General features: G+C 38.0%; 3 protein-coding genes across 5 annotated transcripts in view; 2 read left to right on the top strand and 1 right to left on the bottom strand.

Moving 5' to 3' along the window:
• Positions 1-9,399, bottom strand: part of LOC118266401 (DNA replication licensing factor MCM4) — an 18,633-nt gene extending 9,234 nt beyond the window's left edge. The window contains exons 1-7 of one of the 2 annotated variants that reach the window (XM_050695182.1): positions 9,277-9,399; positions 5,117-5,242; positions 4,633-4,796; positions 2,383-2,649; positions 1,153-1,285; positions 598-840; positions 81-309 (exon numbers count right to left, since the gene is read on the bottom strand). In XM_050695182.1, coding sequence (XP_050551139.1) covers positions 81-309; positions 598-840; positions 1,153-1,285; positions 2,383-2,649; positions 4,633-4,796; positions 5,117-5,135 — 1,055 coding nt within the window. In that variant the 5' untranslated portion in view covers positions 5,136-5,242; positions 9,277-9,399. Of the gene's footprint in view, positions 1-80; positions 310-597; positions 841-1,152; positions 1,286-2,382; positions 2,650-4,632; positions 4,797-5,116; positions 5,243-5,451; positions 5,706-9,276 lie in introns of those variants that run through there. The other variant, XM_050695181.1, reaches the window with a different exon arrangement.
• Positions 2,905-4,104, top strand: LOC118266402 (LON peptidase N-terminal domain and RING finger protein 3-like). The gene is made up of 2 exons (XM_035579849.2): positions 2,905-3,296; positions 3,744-4,104. The coding sequence occupies exons 1-2, from the start codon at positions 3,018-3,020 to the stop codon at positions 3,948-3,950; spliced, it is 486 nt and encodes a 161-aa protein (XP_035435742.2). The 5' UTR covers positions 2,905-3,017; the 3' UTR covers positions 3,951-4,104.
• LOC118265765 (protein wech) lies at positions 5,972-21,764 on the top strand. 2 transcript variants are annotated; one of them, XM_035578919.2, is made up of 2 exons: positions 5,972-6,348; positions 13,380-21,764. In XM_035578919.2, the coding sequence occupies exon 2, from the start codon at positions 13,410-13,412 to the stop codon at positions 15,750-15,752; it is 2,343 nt and encodes a 780-aa protein (XP_035434812.1). In that variant the 5' UTR covers positions 5,972-6,348; positions 13,380-13,409; the 3' UTR covers positions 15,753-21,764. The 2 variants fall into 2 exon arrangements, with proteins under 2 accessions (XP_035434812.1, XP_035434811.1); XM_035578918.2 differs by having other exon boundaries at positions 5,974-6,338.

The raw sequence follows: 21,764 nt of genomic DNA, 5'->3' as shown, positions 1-21,764 counted from the left end.
GACGATAATAAATATGGTAGAAAAAAATTGTATAAGAGTCTTATCCATACGGTATATATTAAGAATAAGTCAACACTCACCCCTCCTCAGTCTCGAGCAAGCGATCGCTGTGCACCTTGCGGTAGTGCAGCGCGTCTACATGCGTGCGATGCAGCGCCTTGAGCGTGGCCTTCCGCGGGTGGACGGTGGCGGGCGCGGCGCGGAACACGCCGGTGACGCTGACCCGCTCGCCCGCCGCCACCGCCTCCACCAGCGCGCCGTGCGCTAGGACGCTCACCGTCGCCGGGGTACGGCCCGCCGGCATGTCGTCTGGGGGGGATTCGTTATGGATGGTTATTTATTGTTGTGGTACATAGCTGTATTCAACTCAGGTTATAGTTTTATTAGCAATCCAATATTGCTGTATCTTAATTTTATAAGTTAATGACTGGCTTGTAGAACGTAAGTGTAATTACTGAATAAACAATCTCAGGTTTTATTTCCGAGTTGGGAAAATTATAATTAGATTTCCTGTTTTCTAAATTTCAGTCCGTAGTGAAAACTATATGCACAAGGAATGCGATGTCATAAAATACAAAAAAAGTAAAATGCACTTACCGGGCGACTCCTGCAGCTTAACAAGCTGTTTGTCGCTGAAGTGCGAGCGGTTGTGTATGAGCGTGTAGGAGTGCGCCGTGTTGCAGTGGGCGCAGTGCGCGGGCTCGGGCACGCGGCCCCGCTCCAGCTCCGCGCTGGCCGCCGCGCCGCACACCGCGCAGCGGAAGTACGCCTCGCGCATCTCCGGGACTATGCTCGACGTACGGATCACCATGCCTGATAGCGTCACCAGCTGGTCTATGTCTGTAAGATGTAGATAGAGGTTGGTTAGTATGTTTGGATTATTATCGACCTATTTTCAATGCAATGGCAAATGCAATGAGTTCCACTCCCATAAAAACCTGAGTGTTAAACACGGCCTCACTGAAAGCCGACGTGAAACAATGCTTGCGTTGTGTGAGTGAAGTTACCGGCTTAAATTCCTAACTCCTAAAAGACATCACACCTTTAACGCCTCTGGTGTTTCGGGTGTCCATAGGTGATACATTATTACCATACCATCAAGTGATCCGACTGCTCGTTTACCGACTTATACCATAAAAAAATGTGACTTACCTTCAGGGTTCAAGTCACGCATGTGTCGTTGCGGCGCGTTGTATGGCCGCACCTGTATCTGATGCTCTAGTACAGCGGCCGGGTAGCGCTCGAAGAACAACTCGTTCACCGCCGCATCGAACGCTGGTACCACCTACACACGGGGACACGACATATAAGACCATAATTCGTGGGTTAAGAACTAGAGTAGCGTAAGGGCAAAATGACAACTTCTCAGGAGAGCCGAAAAACAACTCAAATTTACCTACCGTCAACTTGTAGGTCTTTTATGGCAAAATCTATAGTATCTGTATATCTGGTTTTTACTTAAAATAAAGCTTTATTTATTGGCTACAGAATACTGTAAATTTATGGTAAAAAAATTGTTAAATTTAAAAAAAAAATATATATTTTTCTAAAACTGGTTGACATACGTCATAATAACGGACTGCATTACTTTAATTATTTAGTGCCATAGTAGCGTAACCCACCCTTACGTTTTTTTGGCACGGAGAAAAATTACAGAACCGTACGAAACAAGGACCCATAAGCAGTAACGGCTCCTTACGTTTATTCGGCACGAAAAAATTAAGGCTACAAAATCATAATTCGGTGTCCTATCCGCTCGTAAGTCGAGTTACGATTGTTGTGCTCATAATTTTATTGACAAAATAATGTCAAGATTATTGTAAGTAGAAATACTTCCTTTTGGCAATAAACAAACTTCTTTTTTTCTTATGCGTTATTATTGTACTAAGCAATCTACACACTACATCGTTCCAGTTTTTCGGCACATACAAATATGGGGATTGAAAAAGCGAATGGTGAAAAAAAAAATTTTTTGAGTTTTTGCCCTTACGCTACTCTAGTTCTTAACCCACGAATTGAGAAGCTAATATATTACTTACTAGCTACTTTCGCGTGGTTTCACCCACTCTGCTTGACTTCTATTGAAAATAGCGTGATGTTTTATACCCTAAAGCCTACCTCGATAAAGAATTTTTCAAATCGAACCAGTAGTTTCAGAGATTAGTGCGTTCACCAAACAAACACTTCAGCTTTATAATATTAGTATAGAAACAGTTTTACAATATTTGTGTGATTCGAATCTCCATTTAGGTGATACTCATACTTTGGTATTAGGTCTGTGTACATGAATTTAAATGATTGTTGGAAGATGATAGAGAGAGAGAGTAAGAGCAACTTCAGTATGACTTTAGGAACTTAACAAAAGCCTATTGAATATCTTACCTCTTGTGGGTAGCACACAAGTTGTCGATGTAGTTTAGCATCAAATGCTTTGATATGTTCACAGTCGACGTCTAAGAATGGCTCCTCCAATGTGTTGATTTCTTCCAGTTTCTGTTCGTACAGCGGCTCATTGGTGACAGCGGTGGGTTCGACGAATCTTTGTATGAATTTGATGAACTTGTCTCGGCATTCGGCAATGGCCACGTCTGTTCCCCATACTACTAGTTGTGGCTCACTTGATGGGACCTCTGCTCCAGCGTCATCGACCTGAGGAAGATGGTAGTCAGTCAGAAGACGTCTAAGTACTGCCGAATACTCAATGCCCAGCCAGGCTTGCAGTAAGCCAAGCAAAAGTTGAAGGAATGATTGAACCTACTGCCTGTAACGATTGATAGCCGTAATTGAAATCTATACAAAAAATTATTTTAGAAAGATTTGTAGGTGTAAGTTACATAACTTTTTCTACAACTAGCAAATAAATACTCTTTAGCACCCAATTACTGATACGCAAAACGAAATAAAAACACTGTCAAACTGACAATTTTCATTAAAAAACCCCAAAAAAAAAATGTCATGAAAAAATGCAAAAAAATATGATAAAAGAAAAAATCTAAATAAAAAAATTCTATAAAAAGATGCGCGATTCGAAATGTGACTTGTTGATAAAGCCGCGTGTATCTAACCACATATCGAAATGTGAGTTCAAGTCTGCTACAAGTTTGGAAGCGAAAGCATCTTCTATTATAAGCAGTTGTAGGATCTGCCTGTCTTCGTTGCTGGACCCTGCGGTACTGACATGCGGCCACAGGTTCTGCGAGAAGTGCCTCAACCAGTACTGGCGTATTCGGGACAAGCCGGACTACATCGTGTGTCCGCTATGCCGTGCTTGCGCCTTCAATGTTGATTTCGCTAAGGTATGATGAAAGGAATTTCGAAGATCATGTCCTAAGCTTAAATAACTAGTGTCACTCCAATTTGGGCTTTGGTGGTCAATGCGCTCACTTCTTTTTCGTGTGATACAAACCCAGTAGTTAGTAGAAAAACATGAAGTATACAATAAATAGAATATGCAAAAAGATTGGAGAATGGAGATATTTATCTACAATTTAATACAGAGAACGAAAATCCTTCCGAAGGTAAAAAGCTTAAGGATTCCTGTGTTGGGACAATGCTTCCGAGTGAACAGGTTGCTCATAGGTAGGCGTGCTGCATCGTCGGCCACATCATCGCTTACCACCAGGCGAGCTGGTGGTCAAATGCATGCATATACCTTTACAAAAGTGCTAGTGCCATGTAAACTGTAACCTATACTAGATTTCACAGTAGAATGCAGTCAATTAAATGTCTTCTTTCCCTTACAGAAAGAAGAAAGAGCATCAACAGAAGACTTCAGAAAGATGTTCACGGAGATGTCAAACATCAGTGATTATAATATGAACAATGCAATTATACTATGTCTGAAGCTAAGTGTGCTGATGCCCGCATTCTATTGGGTGGCGAAGTGGCTCAAAATGCCTCTACTAGACCTCTTCACCAACATACATCACAAATTGATAAGTAAACCGTGAATATTATATTATGTACTTGTAACCTTGGTTCATAATTTATATGCTGAATAAGCTAATGTAACTAACTTTCCTATTTCATGTTCTATAAAGATGTCAAAAGTGTATGTACTTGTTAGTGCAATACTGAAACTGATTACATACACGCTTTATGAAATTGGATGTTTTATTTTTCGCTTCTAGAAGATTGATTGATGTGTTAAAAATGTTCAACTGGTCAATCTTTGGAGGAGTTTAATACAACCAGTAGTATGTAGTAATATTAATATTTCAATTGAAAGACAACACTACTGGTACTTGTAAGTTGAATGAAAATCAGTGTACATTAGACAATTGGATTGGCCGGCGCGAATGAGCTAATCTATCAGAGCGCCGCCGATCGTGCTCTCGTTTAGATTTCATTAATGAGATGATAATAATAATATGAGAGTTATGATGAGAGAGAAAAAAGCTGTTGCATATAATGATGGCTATTCAAATCTCACTGATATAAATTATAATATTGCTTCAGCTTCAACATACAATAACATTAATATTCTTTCCACCTTTATCTCAAGTCCTTGTGGTCTGTGAAAAGTCTGGTTCGAGCCTCCTTTATCAGAATTGTTCACATTACCTCACACATACTATCCTCTTTTTCCCAATTTATCCTAATCATAGCAGACATAATCAGTAGGTGACTTACCCTCCTAGTAGGTGTGGGGGCTGGCACACTTCGACCATGCTGTCCACTCTTCAGATCAGCTCTCTGCCTGGCAGGAGTCATGGCTCCTCGCAAATTGGAGCGAGGAGTGCTGAGAGAACTTGGTGTGCCATAGTTAAGTGGAGAACTCATGTCTATGTCTGTGCCTGGAAATATGAAGATTATAAACTTAGAGATTTTGAAATAATATCTCCTGACGAATGTGAAGTAGACAAAATGGAGCTAGTATTAGTGTTTTCTTCAGTAGATTATTATACAGCTATGGGTTATTGGTGAGAAACAAGTTTTATTTGAATACTAAAACCCATAAAGCACATTGTTTGTTGAATATTATGGTTTAAGAAACAGTGGGTATCCTCTTTTTGTGTTGACTGCAGGCGTCTGCTTATTATATTTAGAAAAAGACATACATATTTTGTATAATAAGATTCTAATTTGTTAACAATAGGTATAACTTAGTGCTTACCAACTGGACTGGATGCCATGGTACGGGCTGGTGATGCACCCGGTGCCAGGCCACCAGGAGTGCGCGGTGACCTTCTAGGAGTACCAGGAGTTTGAGGAGTTCCTCGTGGAGTACCAGGGGTGCCATCTGGAAGTGAATAATAGTTTTATTGTATTTATACAAGTTATAAGTAACATAGAATGTAATGCGAAAGTTTGAAGATTGAAAAATGAAACTATGGAAGTAGACAAAATATTGAAACAGTAAATACAATACAGTCGTTTCAAGTAGTAAATTAAGATTTGAATATCAATAATTAAACACTTGTATATATTTTGTATAACACTAAAGCGTACTTTTAGAAGGAGTGCCGGTAGAACGCTGTGGAGTTTCAGGTACAACAAGTTGTTGCGACGATCGTGTTCTTCGCGATGGTGTTGAAGCATCCGACGATGCCTGTGAAGACGGCCGTTTAGATGGAGTCGACATTTTGTTCTTTTTACACTTTTCACTGAACTAAACCAAGTTTTTCAATTATTTTGTAAACACTAAACAATGACGGCGTTCACACAATAGGTTACTTTCCATTTGGCGCGAAAATGTGACACTATCTGTCATATATTCACACTGGCCGCAACGGTTGATACTTTTTAGTAACATTACTAAATCAACTGATTGATGTCATTTTAGGTACCAATTTTATTGAGTCAATGAATTTATAAATTTTCTTAAAATTTTCATTTAACAGTAAGATATAAATAGAGTAAAATACCTCAGTCAAAGTAAATTATCCGATTGGGAAAACTTAATAGTCGATTATAAAATCAATGTCTATGATTTAGGGACATCTCTACTGTTGTCAACTTTCCATAAACAAGTGAGTTATCTTTTTTAAATCAATTGATCGTTCATTCACCGCTGATGTTTTTACGGTGTTATTTTATGATAATAAATAAATATAAACGATAATTGCGAAATAAAAGCGATTGTAATGCTCAGCAGTATTTAAAACTAGTGCAATAAAATTATCAGAATCAATGTTCTATGCTAAAATATTGATTGGCGTTGTAAAAGCTATCTTTGTGCAATCTACCTGCATTGTAGAAAATATTTTCGTGAATAATTATCTTTGACGGGACAAATAAGTTTTAAATGGACAATGTTTAGCGTGTACACCTTAATGCGTAGTATGCATGTTTACTAGTGATTCAGCAGTTCTCCCCCAAGGGCCGAAGATATTTTGGTAAGTATCGGTAGGTACCGCGATGAATCATTTTATATCTCTGTGCATTTCCATTGTAAGGTCCTGGGATACGCTGCTGACGATTAATATTTAATTACATTGGGACTCCGTGCCGGGTGTACCATTATACAAAAAATACATTTTTTATGTACATATGAAAATGGTAATTGATGCCTTCCATTTTTTTTTATTTCATAATAAATACAATAATAGGGTAAGAATAACGTTTTGAAGATATTGTAGCTTAAAAACTCTGCAAAGGCAAACAGCCAAGCCAAGGAGGTGACTCTGGAAGCAAAGGTCTGTAGTAGAAAATGTATAAATAAAAATAAATGTTATTGTTTATGAAGTAAATGCAATAACATTGTTTTGACCTTAGTTTCTAGTTAACATTTAAGATGTGATTAATTAATCGATAATTAAAAAGCTCCTTCATTATTGTTGTTAAGTGAAATCAAGGGTTGTATAGAATCCATAGTAATGGCCTTTTCACTTTCCCTCTTCAAAGTTCAAGGTAGAGTTACATTATTGATCTTGAGTGACTTGACTCTTGAAGCTTTTTTCCAAATTAAAAAAAAAGCTAGTCTCTGGTTAATGAACTATGCCAGTTCTTTTTTTTAATATTTGAACTGCTATTCTTTTTTTGAATTCCTGTTTACATTGATTCCTATTGGTTTCTGATAAGTAAAATTGCAACAATGAAATGAATAGGAACCCCATATATGTTGATAATGTATACTGGTTCTTTCTTTTATGTAAAAATACCCCTTGGTTGAAAATAAGTAACATTTTATAATTCATACATGTCATGTTTGCATGTTGTGCCATTGAGGTGAGAGGTCAATGACCTGAGCTGCAGTCAATGGACATTTTTTTAAATAACTGACACAACATGATGAGATTTTATATTCATAATTTTAGAATATTATTAATCTTCATCTTGTGAGTAAAGTATGATTTGCAATTTTCATATTTTTTGTTTATGTTTTTTTTGTAGGTAGATAAAAAAATATAAACATAGGCAAGTTTCTTGATAGAAGTGTAGATCAGTATGCCTAAGTCTGGAAATATAAATATATCTAGACATAGGTAATTAAACTTAATTCTTAATTTGTAGACTTTGGGAGTTATTCTAGAAAAATACATAGGTAACTTTTAGCACACAATAACATAATAAAGAATTTAAGATTCATGTATGCTGTGACCATAAATTGGTTTACAAGTGAATCAATGACCTCACTGGGTCAATGCAAGGTCTTGGAGTCTATTGCACCAAGTACTGTGTGACTCAACTAATATTCTTATAATGTTGTTATGAAATCTTCTCACAGATTTAGTATCAGTATTTTGTTGTTTTTAGACATTTATTGGTACTATTCCAGGAGAACTAATTAAGTTTCTACCTACATAAGTTTCTTTCAAATCAAGAATACTTTCAAGTGGGTAGGTAATTAATTTTCTTATTAGAAGCAATCATCTACTAATTCTATGATATTTTTATATTTTACTTATTCATTATTTTACTAAATTTTGTTTTCAATTTCAATTGCGAATGTACGAAATAATGAAAAAAAACCACTTAATTCCAATCATAAAATATTTTCCAAAATCTTGCCCCCAAACACAAACATTTGAGCGAAAAAGGAAGCTTGTACCAAGTGCTGATTAAGGAAAACTATTGATTTCTGTAGCCGTGTAAGGGGGCATATTTCTCGTAATCTCAAGGAAGGTAATCCTGCCTACCCCTCGGCAAGCGAGATCGCATGCGCCAAGCGCTGTTCACCCCTCGAGCGGCGGGCTCCGCAATTATATGTACATAAACATAACCATGCCCGGCGTAGTACGCGCGACGCACCTACGTACATAGCTATGTACCTATACATCTCCAATACTTGGGAACATCGTACGGACGCACGCCGCTGTTTGTTTACGTTTTCGACGCAAGAAACCGATTGGTTGTTAGCTCTGGTTTCCGCAGTTTTAGAGCCGAAAGTATTTGGAACATATCAGCTGCTGTTCGTCTCACGCTTCTCGAAAAATCTATAAGCGGAAGGGCTCCTAAGATACGCCATCGCAATGAAGTTCGTCACCCCTCTAATTTTATCTATGCGAGATGCTTTTACTTTACATTATTTATGAATCAACTGGAATGTCTGGGCTTTAATTCAGTTTGAAAGCTACACAAAGCTTTCAGTTATTGTTGTAGAAGATTTGTAGATACGGAAGTAGCGTCCGTCGAGTCAGCGGATTTGTTCTTCCGACAAAACGGGGGACCATTCTAGAAATATACCTCAATATCGTACAGTGTACGCCTAAAATCAATACAACTCAGGGCGCAGTATTTTTTAACGTTTCTGACAACACATGATGCATCACTAATGGCACCGTTGACCCTTCTAATTAAGTTGAATGCGTGCGAGTGCATGGAAGTAGTAACGTAGCTTACATAGCCACAAAATGGACACGAAACCTTAGCCGCGACCGAGAAACCTTAGTTTGAAATGAACTCTACCTTTTGACTTAGGTAACTTGAAAAACAACATTAAAACTTTAACAAAAGATTGTTTTGTTTGAATACTTTGAATGGGAAGAGATCTTATGTTTTTCAATTGAAGAATAGAGTTGCTTAACCCTGTTTTCAAGAAGTCATGTAACATTATTGCGTAGTTATTATCAATAGTTTTATACAACCAAACATTTTTATTACCACTATACATCGTGATATTATTTAAAAAAAATACCATTACTTATAACAAACACTTATTCTATTCACAAACTCTTTACCTTAAAAGAATTGAATCGTACAAGAAAATGCCACATGCGTACATTGTGGTATTTTCTCATTTAATCGAGATAGAACTCAAGAAAAATCACCATGAGAGATGAGAGCAGCAAAACATTGAAGGATAAAATATATAAATAACTTAATAGTGCTGACCTCAACCTTGTTGGAGAAAAGCCATGAGATGGATCCAAGGATCAACACTTGTATTAGCTGCTTCAACCTCGCTCATATACTACATGTCATGTGGTTACAAGTTCAAGAAAGCTCTACACGTCATATATTTCTTTGTTTGATAAACATGCAAATACTGGTGATATCAGACGTTGTGATTGGTGATGAAAATACGTAATTTCCTAATAATAAGTCGAGTCATTGTTTGACGTCCATATTACATTGCATCAGATTTAGGTACGGCCGAAATTATTAACAGATCTTTATCAAATATCTCTAGATCAATATCAGGTTTTTGACAAAAACTCCAGACAACGAATGTCAAAAATAGATTTTAATCGAAAGATTTGTATTGCAGAGCCTACTACTGTGTATATCAATTATAAAAACTGTGCGTCCAAATCTAGGTTATAATTTAGAATTTACCAAATAGATAATTATAATTATTAGGTTAGTAATTCCAAATGAATTGTTTGATCATAATTCCCACATTTTTACATTAAACAATTTTATAAATCTAGTATAAATATTATAATTAACATAGTAGTCGTTTGTCTAGCTCTTGAGAAAATGGAATCGTTTCGGTCAAATAGTTACTAAGCTGAAATCCTATGTAATATACATATTTATTCAGCGAAAACTCTAGGTGTAGAGGACATTGATACATATAACTTGTCTGCCGGTCTTAATAGAATGAATTCGATATCCGACTAATTTTACTATAATTTGACCATTTATAGCCAAATTACAGTTATAAGTACACAAATCAATGAATAGAGAAACAATATTCTTCTCCTGAAGATCCGTTTTGATATTATTAGTACGTAGGCGACTTCGTCGATATGATTGGATTGGTTGTTCGTGTTACGACGCTCCTCGGGCGTGTTATGACGTTCTAGAAGTTGGAGCACTCGCTCACTTTATATCTTTCGCTTTTTTAAGCTCACCCTTTAAGTTATTGAAAGGATTCTGTGAAAATCACGGCATTTTCAAGGACTGTTTTGTGTAACTTCACACAAAAAGAATTCGTAGAAAAACTTGGAAACTTTGAAGGTCAAAGTAAGGTTGCTTTAATTGGGCCACAGGCCTACAAAAGAGTGCGTAACACAGTTTCCTGAAAAATATTCGCTGTCGCAACGTCCATCTCAATAAAATTACCACCATGTTCTTGAGAGTGGATAAAACTCCACACATTTAACTTGCGACCTATCCACTGACTCTTATATTAGTTTCTCTGCAGAAAGCGTGACGCAATGTAACTAGTAACGAGTATCATATTTCTGTCAGTGCAATCACCTGTCGGGTGATATGATTCATATATTTTAAAATATACAGCGGCTGTGAAAAACATGTGGAACTGTAATAAACATCTCCATCTTGAGATTATAGAGCTATATTCGTCAATGTTATTCACCTGTTGGTGGTAGACACGTTTGTCAAAAGTCCTCGTGGTGTTTAATGTAACAATAAGTACAATAACTGATGTTCTCTATATTGTAATGTTTACTGGGCCCATTTGGCGGTTTCTGCGCACCACTTGTCGCCAACTCATGTAGATTACTTCGGTCCAGTCCGGGGATGCTCAATGTCTTTGTTTCAGAGATATCAAAGTTGATCTTTTCGTCTTACAATTAATTCCAAATTATTTTACCTACATAATTTCGGAGAAAAATACCATGAATACTACCATTTTCTGAGATGTTTTGAGTTTGCAAACTGCTGTGTTCATCATATTAATTGGAAAATCTTGGTAAATGTCAAGAAAGGTAAAACTGAATCAAACATTTATGGGACAAAATGAAATTACCTATATTTAGCAAGTTAGTCATTAATTACCACGCTATGGTTACTAGGCAGAGCTGTGTGGGATAGCCCGAAGTACACAAATCTATTGTTTCACTTTAAGCCCACACAAAAAAGGACGCCTCTGGTAATTTTCCTACAAATGTACAAAAAATGTTAACTGCCCTTAGAATACTATATTGTATTCTTTATTGTATTGAACCGTAAAGGTCTACTGACCTGTGTATACATAAATGAAGGTATTGTTACCTATTTACGATTACAAAGAATTTCTTTACCTGTAATTGCTTTAGTACTATATCTATGAAAACTTTTTGTACTTCATCTTTCTATGTTCATGTCGCAGGTACATTTTCATTGTATGGTACTGTTATCCTTATCATATTTATTATGATAGAAGTATTTTACTTATGATTGTGTTATTTGATGAGTCTCTCTGATATGCCTACGTGAGCGACGCGTCACTTGAGTGACTGTTATCTTGTGCTTGTGCGTAAAATGGCGTCACCAGTCCATAGTCTTCAATCGACTCTCACAATTATTTCAGCATTTTTGTTATGTTCTTAGAATAAGATAAATAAACATTTAGTATATATCTTAGTTAGCATTCAAACGGTAATTTTTATCGTTATTTCGAATATTTTAAAGAGCTCGTGGTATTTACAATCTCTAATGTGCTTTTAATTACCTACAAGCAAATATGATAATAATAATAATGAGGTATTTACATTGTACGGCATGTAATTAGTATTATGTGTTTTATTTCTTTATTCCAAAGGTATTGGATATTGTTTTTCAATGATAATTCCTTTTCATTACATGGGCAAGTTCCATTATCAGTCAGTGCTTATTGAAAAGCGACATTTCTTTACTGCTTAAGATACTTATATAATCTAGCTTAATCACAATTTTAATAGTTTGTTATTACCGATGTTCAAAATCTGATGAGCAATGATTTAAAGCTAAAGTGTATTGGGTAGATGCCACAATCGGTAGCGCTCTCTAAGGACTCTTTCTTTCGTATTATTGGCAGCACCTTTATTCGTGGTTTCGCTGTTCATAGGAAGTAGGGGCAGCTAGGGAAGACATCGATTTTCGGCACCCTACGCACTTGTACAAAGTTCGGGGACCGCGGGGGCGTCAAGATGGCCGCGGCAGGCCTACCCGGACCTGCCTCACGCGCACTCCCAACGCAAGGTCACGGTGCATGTGCTGCCACCGCTGCGCCTCCCAAAATACAAAGTCTCGTTGATAGGAAACATTTTATGTCCCTTTCTTTTCTATTACTATTACGCATGCTCTCTCTCGCACATCCGCTTTCGGCGTAGGTTTGTTGTTGTCGATAGTGATGTATTTACCATTGAGTTGATGCTCACCGTATTAAACTAAATTTTGGATTGGATTCGTGATATATAATATGAAATTAATTTGAATAAGCATAAACATAATTACATTGTTCAGTTCTTGTATCCACAGCGCATAGAAAAAACATACTTTGAATCCATTTGATAAACCAAAATTTGAATGAAATCAAGTCAAAATTTGCGAAATTATATTTCTATTGCATCTAAACGCCCTTCCCTTGCCAACCCTAATCATAGCAAACCTCCTTATCTAAATTATGGAAAATTTTGGAATGCGACGCAGGGCTCTCTATCGCACCCTCGCCTATCACTGTTGCTATCTCACTCACTCTTTACCTACGATATCACAAGGGGTAGTGGTAGGGGCACACAAAAGATTTTGGGATGGTTTTTTTTCGCAAAGTGCACCACCATATGAATCGAGTCACTGCAACCATCAGTCCATCGCAGGAGCATCGACAGGGTGCACCTCTGCGCCCATCAAGTTATTCATAGTTTACATTAGTTGAGTGTCGTCTGCCATTGCGACCACAGGCTGTTCGCACGCTAGATTAATTTTTTTAAATGTAAGTAAATTATATTTTTTCATTAAAATTATTCGGTTCTTGAATACTTAATAATATTGTGTGTGAAATCAAGGCTCGTTTGCTTACGTGTTTATTTGAATATATTGTGTTGTGAAATTTAATTCCGGTCGGCATCAATTTTTAGCTTCATAGTGCATAATATCAAAACCCTATTGAAATAAATAGTTACAACGATATACTTAAAAAAATCTATCGTTCGTCTTTTAACTCATGTGGTATTTTGAACGTCCGAGAAAAATATGTTGTTAACGTATCCCAATTTCTGAAACGGTCCTGATGATTTTACCTCCCAGTGCTTCACGAAAATAACATTGTATTTGTTTTGTTACAGCTCTGATGACGTAACTTAAGACGCCTAACAATGACGTCATTTGCAAATCTGACGCAGTCTCTAGCATCGAGTCTGCCATCGACTTCGGGTGCCAGCGGCTCTGGCCATAGCTCCAACGACCAGGAGGATTCGCTGGCTATGTCACACATCATATGCAACCTCCTGGAAAATATGAATAATCCATCGAGCCTCCAAGGCGGCGGAGCGTCGAGCTCAACATCTTCCACCTCGCACTATGACATCTGGGCCCTACCAGCGCCCGTTATGCAGAATCCGCTGGGACCTATAAGCCGTGAGTACAATTCCAATAACAACCACCATCAAGACAACTCGAGCGGCTCACCAGGGACCTCGTCCTCCGTGTCCATCAACTGCTACCGCTGCGACTCGCGCAGCCCAACGATTCGTTGTCTCGAATGCAACGATTTGTATTGTCACGACTGTTGCCATAAAAGTTCGTCTGAATGTCAAATTCGGGAACACACGCTGCTTCCTATACACCAAATATCGCCTATCGGTGTCAGGCCTAACTCTGTAAACTATATATCTACTGTCAATATGAGCCACATAGAGAAAGATTACATGTTCTGCGAGATACACGGCGATCTCGTCAGATTTTACTGTGAACCGTGCATCATCTATATATGTAACGAGTGCACGTTGTGGGTGCACAGAGATCACAGTTATTTTCCCATAAAAGGTGCTCTAGACGTCAGTCGCGTCGGTCTGTTTAGATGTATAGATAACACAAAGAGAGGAACAAAAGCAGTAAAGACTGCAATAGACCGCGCTGTAATTCTGTCTAAAGCTTATGAGAAAGAAACAGCTGAGGCCAATATGAAAATAAGAAAGGCGATGCGTTGTTTTGCACAGGCTATCGAAGATAGAGAAAAATATTTGTTGGATAAAGTAGAAAAGATGCGTCAACTTAAAATGAATGAACTCTCAGATCACATGAATACACTGAGAGGTATTTTAGCTGGCTTAGCACACACGAATGAGACTTTGGTGCGAAGTATGCACTTTGAAGGGGTAGATTTGTACTTGGCAAAAGAGAAAGGAAAACAACAAGTTGAATATTTTGCTAACACATTTAAGACCATGTACGTGTCAGAAGATCGAATTATCTTCATCCCCCCGAATTACGACATAGTGGACTTGCTGAAGAGACAGTGTGATGTGTATTCCACACCGTCCACTTCGTTGCCTAGCCTGCCATCGACGTCGTCATCTTCCCGTCAGATAATGCCTATGCAGCCTTCTCAGAGCATGCAGCAGGCCAATTACAATATGGCAGGACCTAGTAACATGAGATCGTTACAGGACTACGCAGGGCCATCACACTCGCGCTCGAACAATTATTATGACCATAACGTTTCGTCAACCCTAGCAATTGAATCTAACCATACGCGCGGCACAGGTCAAGCTATATCTGGATTTTGGATGGCTGTGTCTGTGAGACCCACTAGGAGCCCAGTTCCTGGAGTTCCAATGCTCTCGTTCGCTCGCGAAGGGCAGGACGAAGGACAAGTGTCCAGGCCGTGGGGCTTGTGTGTAGATAGAGAAGGAAATATCATTGTTGCTGACAGAAGGAACAACCGAATCCAGATATTCAGCAGCCGAGGTGAATTCAAAACGATGTTTGGATCTAAAGGCACCGGGCCCGGAGAGTTCGACCTTCCGGCCGGCATCACTACTGACAGTTTTGGACGCATTATTGTGATTGATAAAGATAATCATAGAGTTCAAATATTCACATCTTCTGGTAACTTTATTCTCAAGTTTGGTTCCTTCGGCAAGGAATGTGGACAATTCCAGTATCCTTGGGATGTTGCCGTAAATTCCCTGGGTAATATAGTTGTCACTGACACGCGTAATCATCGTATTCAACTGTTTACTAGCGATGGAACTTACATAACCAAGTTCGTCTTCGAAGGTGCTAACCCGGCTAAAATGCTGAAAGGACCTACAACTCCTCGAGGTGTGTGTTTCACGACATCAGGCAACATTATAGTGTCGGACTTCGAGAATCATCGTCTGCTAATGGTGGACCCGACTCTATCTAAAGTGCTGTATTGTGTGGGTCGTGAAGGTTCAGGAATCGGTGAACTTAATCGCCCATCAGGGATAGTGACTGACGATGACGGACGTATAATAGTCGCCGATTCCAAGAATCATCGTGTGTTAGTGTTTACGTCGGAACTTCGTATACTATGGGCCGTGGACTTGAAGAGTCCCGGCCTCGACGACAAGGACCGGCCCAGCGACGTGGCACTCACGCCGGAAGGCTTCCTCGTCGTACTGTTCGAGACGCTCCCCGACACCGCGCGCGACATTTCCTCTCACGGCAAGCAATACATCAAAGTATATTAAATAATATTTTTATTATTGTACCTAATGTTAAGGCCAACTAAGTTCGTGGACCTAAGGTCATCCGTATATAATTTTATTTTTTTCGATTTATTTGTGATTTATTTGACAATGTGCCAATTTTATTATTAACGTTTGGAAAAATTCAATCGAGCATAGCTTGCGCGGAGAGCTATAGTTTGCCCATCAGCCTCTAGTCGATCGATGGACGGCGATGTGCGAGCCATGTTCTCCAAGAGTCCTGATGTAGTTTTCGTTACCAGTTCTTTGATTTTCGTTTCTGCATTTGACTAGTCTCTAAGGACCAAACAATGTTTGCAGTGTAACTTACAATGTAATTTAGACGCCGCAAGTATAAATAGCTATCATAATCTGTATAACTGTAGAACAACACCAAACTCATAGTCGGTGCACTAAATATTTAAAGTCGATTACTATGTACTTTCCGGTCCGATCCCTGCGATGTATCGCTAAAATAATCGAATAGAGAAATCATAAAGATAAATATTATAGATAATCACAATGTGATGTAAAAGATGTTTTTTATGTGAGATAAATTAAAGGATAACTTGAAAAGTATTTTTCCACAATGTTAAATTTTGCGTTCTTTTAACTTGGTTAAATTGATTAATGCTGACGTTTGATACGTATTTTTATGATTAGTTATTTTTGCATAATGATTTAGGTGCATACATATAATTATGTTTATTATAGTCAAGCACGCGTCGTCCCCACCCGGCGGCGACGCTCGGCTTCGACTATGTTCGTATTATTTACTTCTTATCGCTTTTTCTGTTTATTTTTCGCGGCTTGATACGATGGGATGTGAAAATGTATGGATGAGCAAAAGAATCAATGCAATAAAACTTTAAGACTGACTTTAGAAGACTGTCTTAAAGAAGTTGAGTTGCCCCGCCACTTGGCGGCCGCAACAGGCGGCAGTCGCGACTTGCGGTGTCGCTCGATTTAAACCAAAATTCTAAGTATTATTGTAACATTCGGCAAATAAACGAATACATCGTTTCAAATCTATGCTGATGATCTTTTTGTCGTATTTGCTTATGATACGTGATATTTTTTTATTTTCGTATGTAAAACGTGAAAGTTTTTTTTTATATTTTATTTCGTATTTTTTATGTCGCAATCCTTTGACTGCCGGATTGATCGGGTTTATTAAACGTAATGTTAGTCATGAATTAGTATTGAGTGTGAATGGAGTGGCGTTCCGAGATTTATTTACTTGGATAAATAAATGTAATGCCGGTGACGGTGTGCGTTACTGTCGAGTACGGATGGGTACCCGCGTACAACTGTAGGATCGGATAGTTGAGAGTGCGTGCCTCTCCCGAGTTTGTTCCACGCACTTTCAGTATTCTAGCTAATTGAAAGATATTCCGATATCTAAATTAATTATGATTTTAATTAATTATTATTCGCGTGGTCGTATACAATTTTCTATTAGTTCAAATATTATAGTGAAATTCTTTTGAGTAATAAATGCTATCAAATTGATACGATATTTTTCAAAACATAATATGTTAGGTGACTTTGAGATACACCCCTATATGTGTTCAGTCGGTATGTGTTCACTTAATATAATGAATTGTTAGATAAATAATTTAAACCTAAGTTTAGTTGCATGCGAGATGGTTAAGTTGAGTAACGAGGGACGTATTAGATTGTGTGCATCGTACTCCCGTCATGGTTTTCAATAATTTGACACCCTGCCATCAGTACTTTATCTTATTTTCTTTTTCTAACGTCAAGTCTCAAGAACATTGTCTGATCTAAGTTATCCTACAATTTATCGTTTGAAATGAATTTACAACTGTTTTTGATGAAATGTAGTTAGAGGAATTGTTCAGTTAAGAAGACAGATTGTATGAAAACCATGTATGTTATACGGGATTTAATCTTCTAATGTATAAGGTATTGCTCTATCGGAGAGCGAGGCGGGGGCGGACTGCGTGCTGTGTGCAGGCAACACTTCAATTTGGTGCGATGTCTCGCGGCGAACAAGTTCCTCGTGTGGGCTGCTCTGCATCCTGAGCTGGCCACGACATGGGCCGCGAGTACATTCCCATCAAATTATAGTTTTCATTGACGTGTTTTTTGCAAAAAAATCTGCTCCATGAATTACTTGTTTGATAACAAAAGTGTTACAGCTCGTTCGGCCCCCCTATGTATTAGGAAATAAAATGTACCTATAGTAAATTGAAATATGGTTAGCTTGAATCTATTGTATCGGCTTACGTGGGCAAACTGCACTCGCGGTGGTTGTCGTTCGTTGTGTTAGTTTATTATTGTTTTAGTGAATCTGAGTTAACTAGTGTCGACAGTTGCTTTCGCTACGGGCAGTGCGCACTTGTCGTGGCGGTAATTTGTTGTAACGTCTGCGAGGAACAGTTTGTCCGGTGGCTCTCGTTATTGTTTCGCGATAATGTAGGCTCGTGTGTATTGCGTAATCAGCGCCACAACTTTCTCCCGGTAAACTAAACTAAAGCATAATAAACTACTAAGTAACTTACTATACGGCTAGACATAAATTTTCACGTTTGTACTTAGGGTTAAATAGAAATAAGTCTTCTAAATATCCTAAAATTTGAAGCTTCAAACAAAAATTTTCTAGTAATGGCGTGGACAGTAGACATTAATTAAGGTACTGATATAATTATAGATAACGTTGACTGGAATATGAGTCTGAAATTAATTACTTAAGATGGGAAAATTATTGTTTGAAGTGTAAGTGTCGGAAGACAGTCAAGTGTCAGTAGGTTTACATTAAGTATATCGAGTGTGTTTTAAGTTCGGTGTAAGGACGCTCGCACAGGCACGACTTTCGCATTAGTAGCCGTCTTTCCCTTTATAGAGTAAGTGAACGATTAATGTTACGAATATTCTTGTTACGCGACACGTTACGTGTGTCGTCATCGCCTTAAGTCATTTGTCCCACAGTACAAAAATGTAGTGAAAACCCTGTCCGGTGTAAAGGGGATGTATTGTTATATTTTTTTATCGTAATCTTAAAGATATGCATTAATGTCGTAATTATAAACATATAATGTCACAGAGAGTAGTCGTAAAGTAAGATGGCGTCTATTTTAGTATTCCGCTTATTGTAAATGGCCTAAACTTACATAGGTATCTGATTACCTAGTGCAATGTTTCTATCGGTAGGCACATTATTTCTAACGCTAATTACGTACTAAATACATCCCTCGTAGATCGGTCAGGTTTTCTATTACACACTGTTTTTTACGAATACTTGAAAGCTCAGAAGCATTATAGAGTAAATTAATAGGTAATTCTGGTATAACCATAGCGTAACTTTTCTACTAGTTGTAATCACATTTATTCCACTTAAAGTGAATTTATTGATATTCAGCATTTTGTAGTTTGAAGCCAAGCTTCTATTAGGCTAAATACAGACTTGTGTAACTCGTAACGTAACGTAACCGTGTAACAATGGGTGTCCATCGAACAGAACTGATTCATTCATGTTCGTACGTCTGTAGTAGTAGCGGGTCGCTCCATCTAATCAATATCTCTCACTGCCATATTTTAAGTTGTTAGTGCAAACGTTTTTGTTTACCACCCATGGTCACCGTTCGCCACTGATGATGTTACACGTTGCACAAGCGTGTACTCACTGTAACTTACACGATAACTTATTGCAGTTAACGCATTTCAAGTGTACATAAATAGACTAAAGTTATTTTCTTAATACAGGAATGTAAATAACATAGAGTGAATTGTTTACCTTAATGTAATGTAATAAGATAATCACGTACCTATATCTTGAAGTTAGTCGAAATAGTCGAAGCGAAAGCCGTGCCGCGCTCCGCGTCATAATTAGGTAAATGTGCAGTGTCTCGCGTCTTCACGGTGTTGACGAATTCCACATTATTATGAATTAATCATAAATATTTATCTTTTCCAGTAAATAAGTGATGGAATTTAACATTTACTTTTTGTTCAGTGCCATTATTAAAGTATTACGTTATTTTTAAAATAATGTGTTGCATGAAATGCATTTTTTTATCATTATTATACATTTCAAATAGTTTTCTTGATTTCGGTCACAGTATGTTTTTTAGCTGACAACGAATCTCATAATTATAGTAAATACTGTTTCTATTGTCGTATGGAACTAGATAACGGGTTTGCAAAGCAACTCCCTTCTTGCGTATAATGTACTCGTAGAGTGCAGCGGATATACCTGTCGTGAGTTAGGGGCCGTATATTGGTGTCTCAGAACTCTTGTCCGGGGCCGACGTCTGATGGAAGGTACGCTGATCTCAGGACTTAACCCATAACTGCAAGTTACCTTTATTTAATGAAGCCGTACCATTTCGTCAGACTAGTCGAGAGTAATGAACAGCGAGACCCGAGGTCGTTATTGTACAACTGAGCTGAAAGCTGCTGAAGCATTACTTAATTTTATTATTGCACCTACTTTTGGTATAATTTGGTTATAATTAATTTTTAAAATTATTTTTTTATTTGTAACAGTTCTGTGGATTCCCGACATTTGTTTACTTGTTTTCTTATTAAAAACTAAAGCGAGCTGATACGTACAGTCATCATTTGCCATGTCACAAAGTTAGCAGAATGCTATGGACTTGCAAGTAAACAGGCTTTACGGATGATCACAGAACCAAGTCATACCTATACTTTATCGTAAAGCGATGTGTATTTTGTGAGATCTGCTAGTTGCTAGCAGTATAATTGTGGTTTTGTGATAAATACAATAAAATTGAGAACTAAATGATATTCGAACTTAATGATAATTTTATACAAGTTTTTGATCACGAGGATTGTAAAAGCATTCGAAACTTTTCAGTAGTTGAGACACGTCACGATGTTGTGTGAAGAGTGTGAGAGCGAACGTCACACTAAAACTGCATAATAATGATACAATTATGAGATTTTAGCGAATGTAATAAGCCATTTTCGTGCTATTTTTGTAACTTTATCTAGAAGCTTGTGTTGTGTTAGTCTTAGTGTAGGTAATTATATGTATACATTCATCTGCCCTTCCATGTCAAGTCCGTGTCTCCCGTAGACAAGGGCACACAACATTATTGTTAATTCGTAGACGAGTCAGTAAATGTTTTAAATTGAACAGGCAGCTGTCGAACTGTCACGTTCAGCTGTGACACGACTGTTCTATTGGTAGTTAGCACACATCCAGTGCGCGACGTCCACTTGCTAGATCTTCGCGCATTCTGACGTTGGCGACCTCCACCTGCCAAATGTATTACGGAACTAGCAAGTGGGCATCGCGCACTGGACTGGTCACATCTCCGTCAGCAAAGGGTTGATGAATGGCATTGTCAATATCAATGTGTAACAGTAAGTAGAATTTTTGTACACATGACTCGCGGGGCGCCGGAACTGGGTCACTCCGGCACTAGCGCTCCGCGAGCCATTTAGTGGTGTTCAAAAATCAACCATAAACTACCTCTTTTTTGTAAAGTTTTTAAGACTGACGGAAGGAGTAACCATGAATGGTGGAAATGGTGGTTTGATCACCGCTTTAGAAGCCTGTTGTCTACTATTTTATTTAATTTTTAGTTTTCCCTAGATCGTAACGTTAGAAGCGTCCATAACACTGTCACGTTTAGTTTGACTTGAGCAATGCATATTTACACCATATATTCATGTAGTGTAGTCCAGCTTACAAATTGAAATAGCGAGTGGACAACAGTCTTGTTCTGTAGTATAAGTGTCTGGCGGGGGTACCTGCGGACGGGGCCGCCAGCCGCGCCGGCCAACCGCTGCACTAGTGGTCGGGCGCGGGGGACGGATGTGCACGGAGTGGTCCTCAGGTATTGCCACTAGTTTATATATCTTATCTTAGCTTACGTAATTATTGTAATCATCTCTTAAATGTGTGTAATGAGACTGAATTTTTTAGATTGTTCCTATATTTTAATTTAAACTTTTTTATTGCGTACCGTATTTCATTTTATTTGATTTTACCTTTGGTAAATAAATATTCATTCATCATTA

Source organism: Spodoptera frugiperda, chromosome 7, assembly GCF_023101765.2.
Source record: "Spodoptera frugiperda isolate SF20-4 chromosome 7, AGI-APGP_CSIRO_Sfru_2.0, whole genome shotgun sequence".
In the NCBI taxonomy this organism is placed as follows: domain Eukaryota; kingdom Metazoa; phylum Arthropoda; class Insecta; order Lepidoptera; family Noctuidae; genus Spodoptera; species Spodoptera frugiperda.
This window is presented reverse-complemented; position numbering and strand designations above follow the sequence as displayed.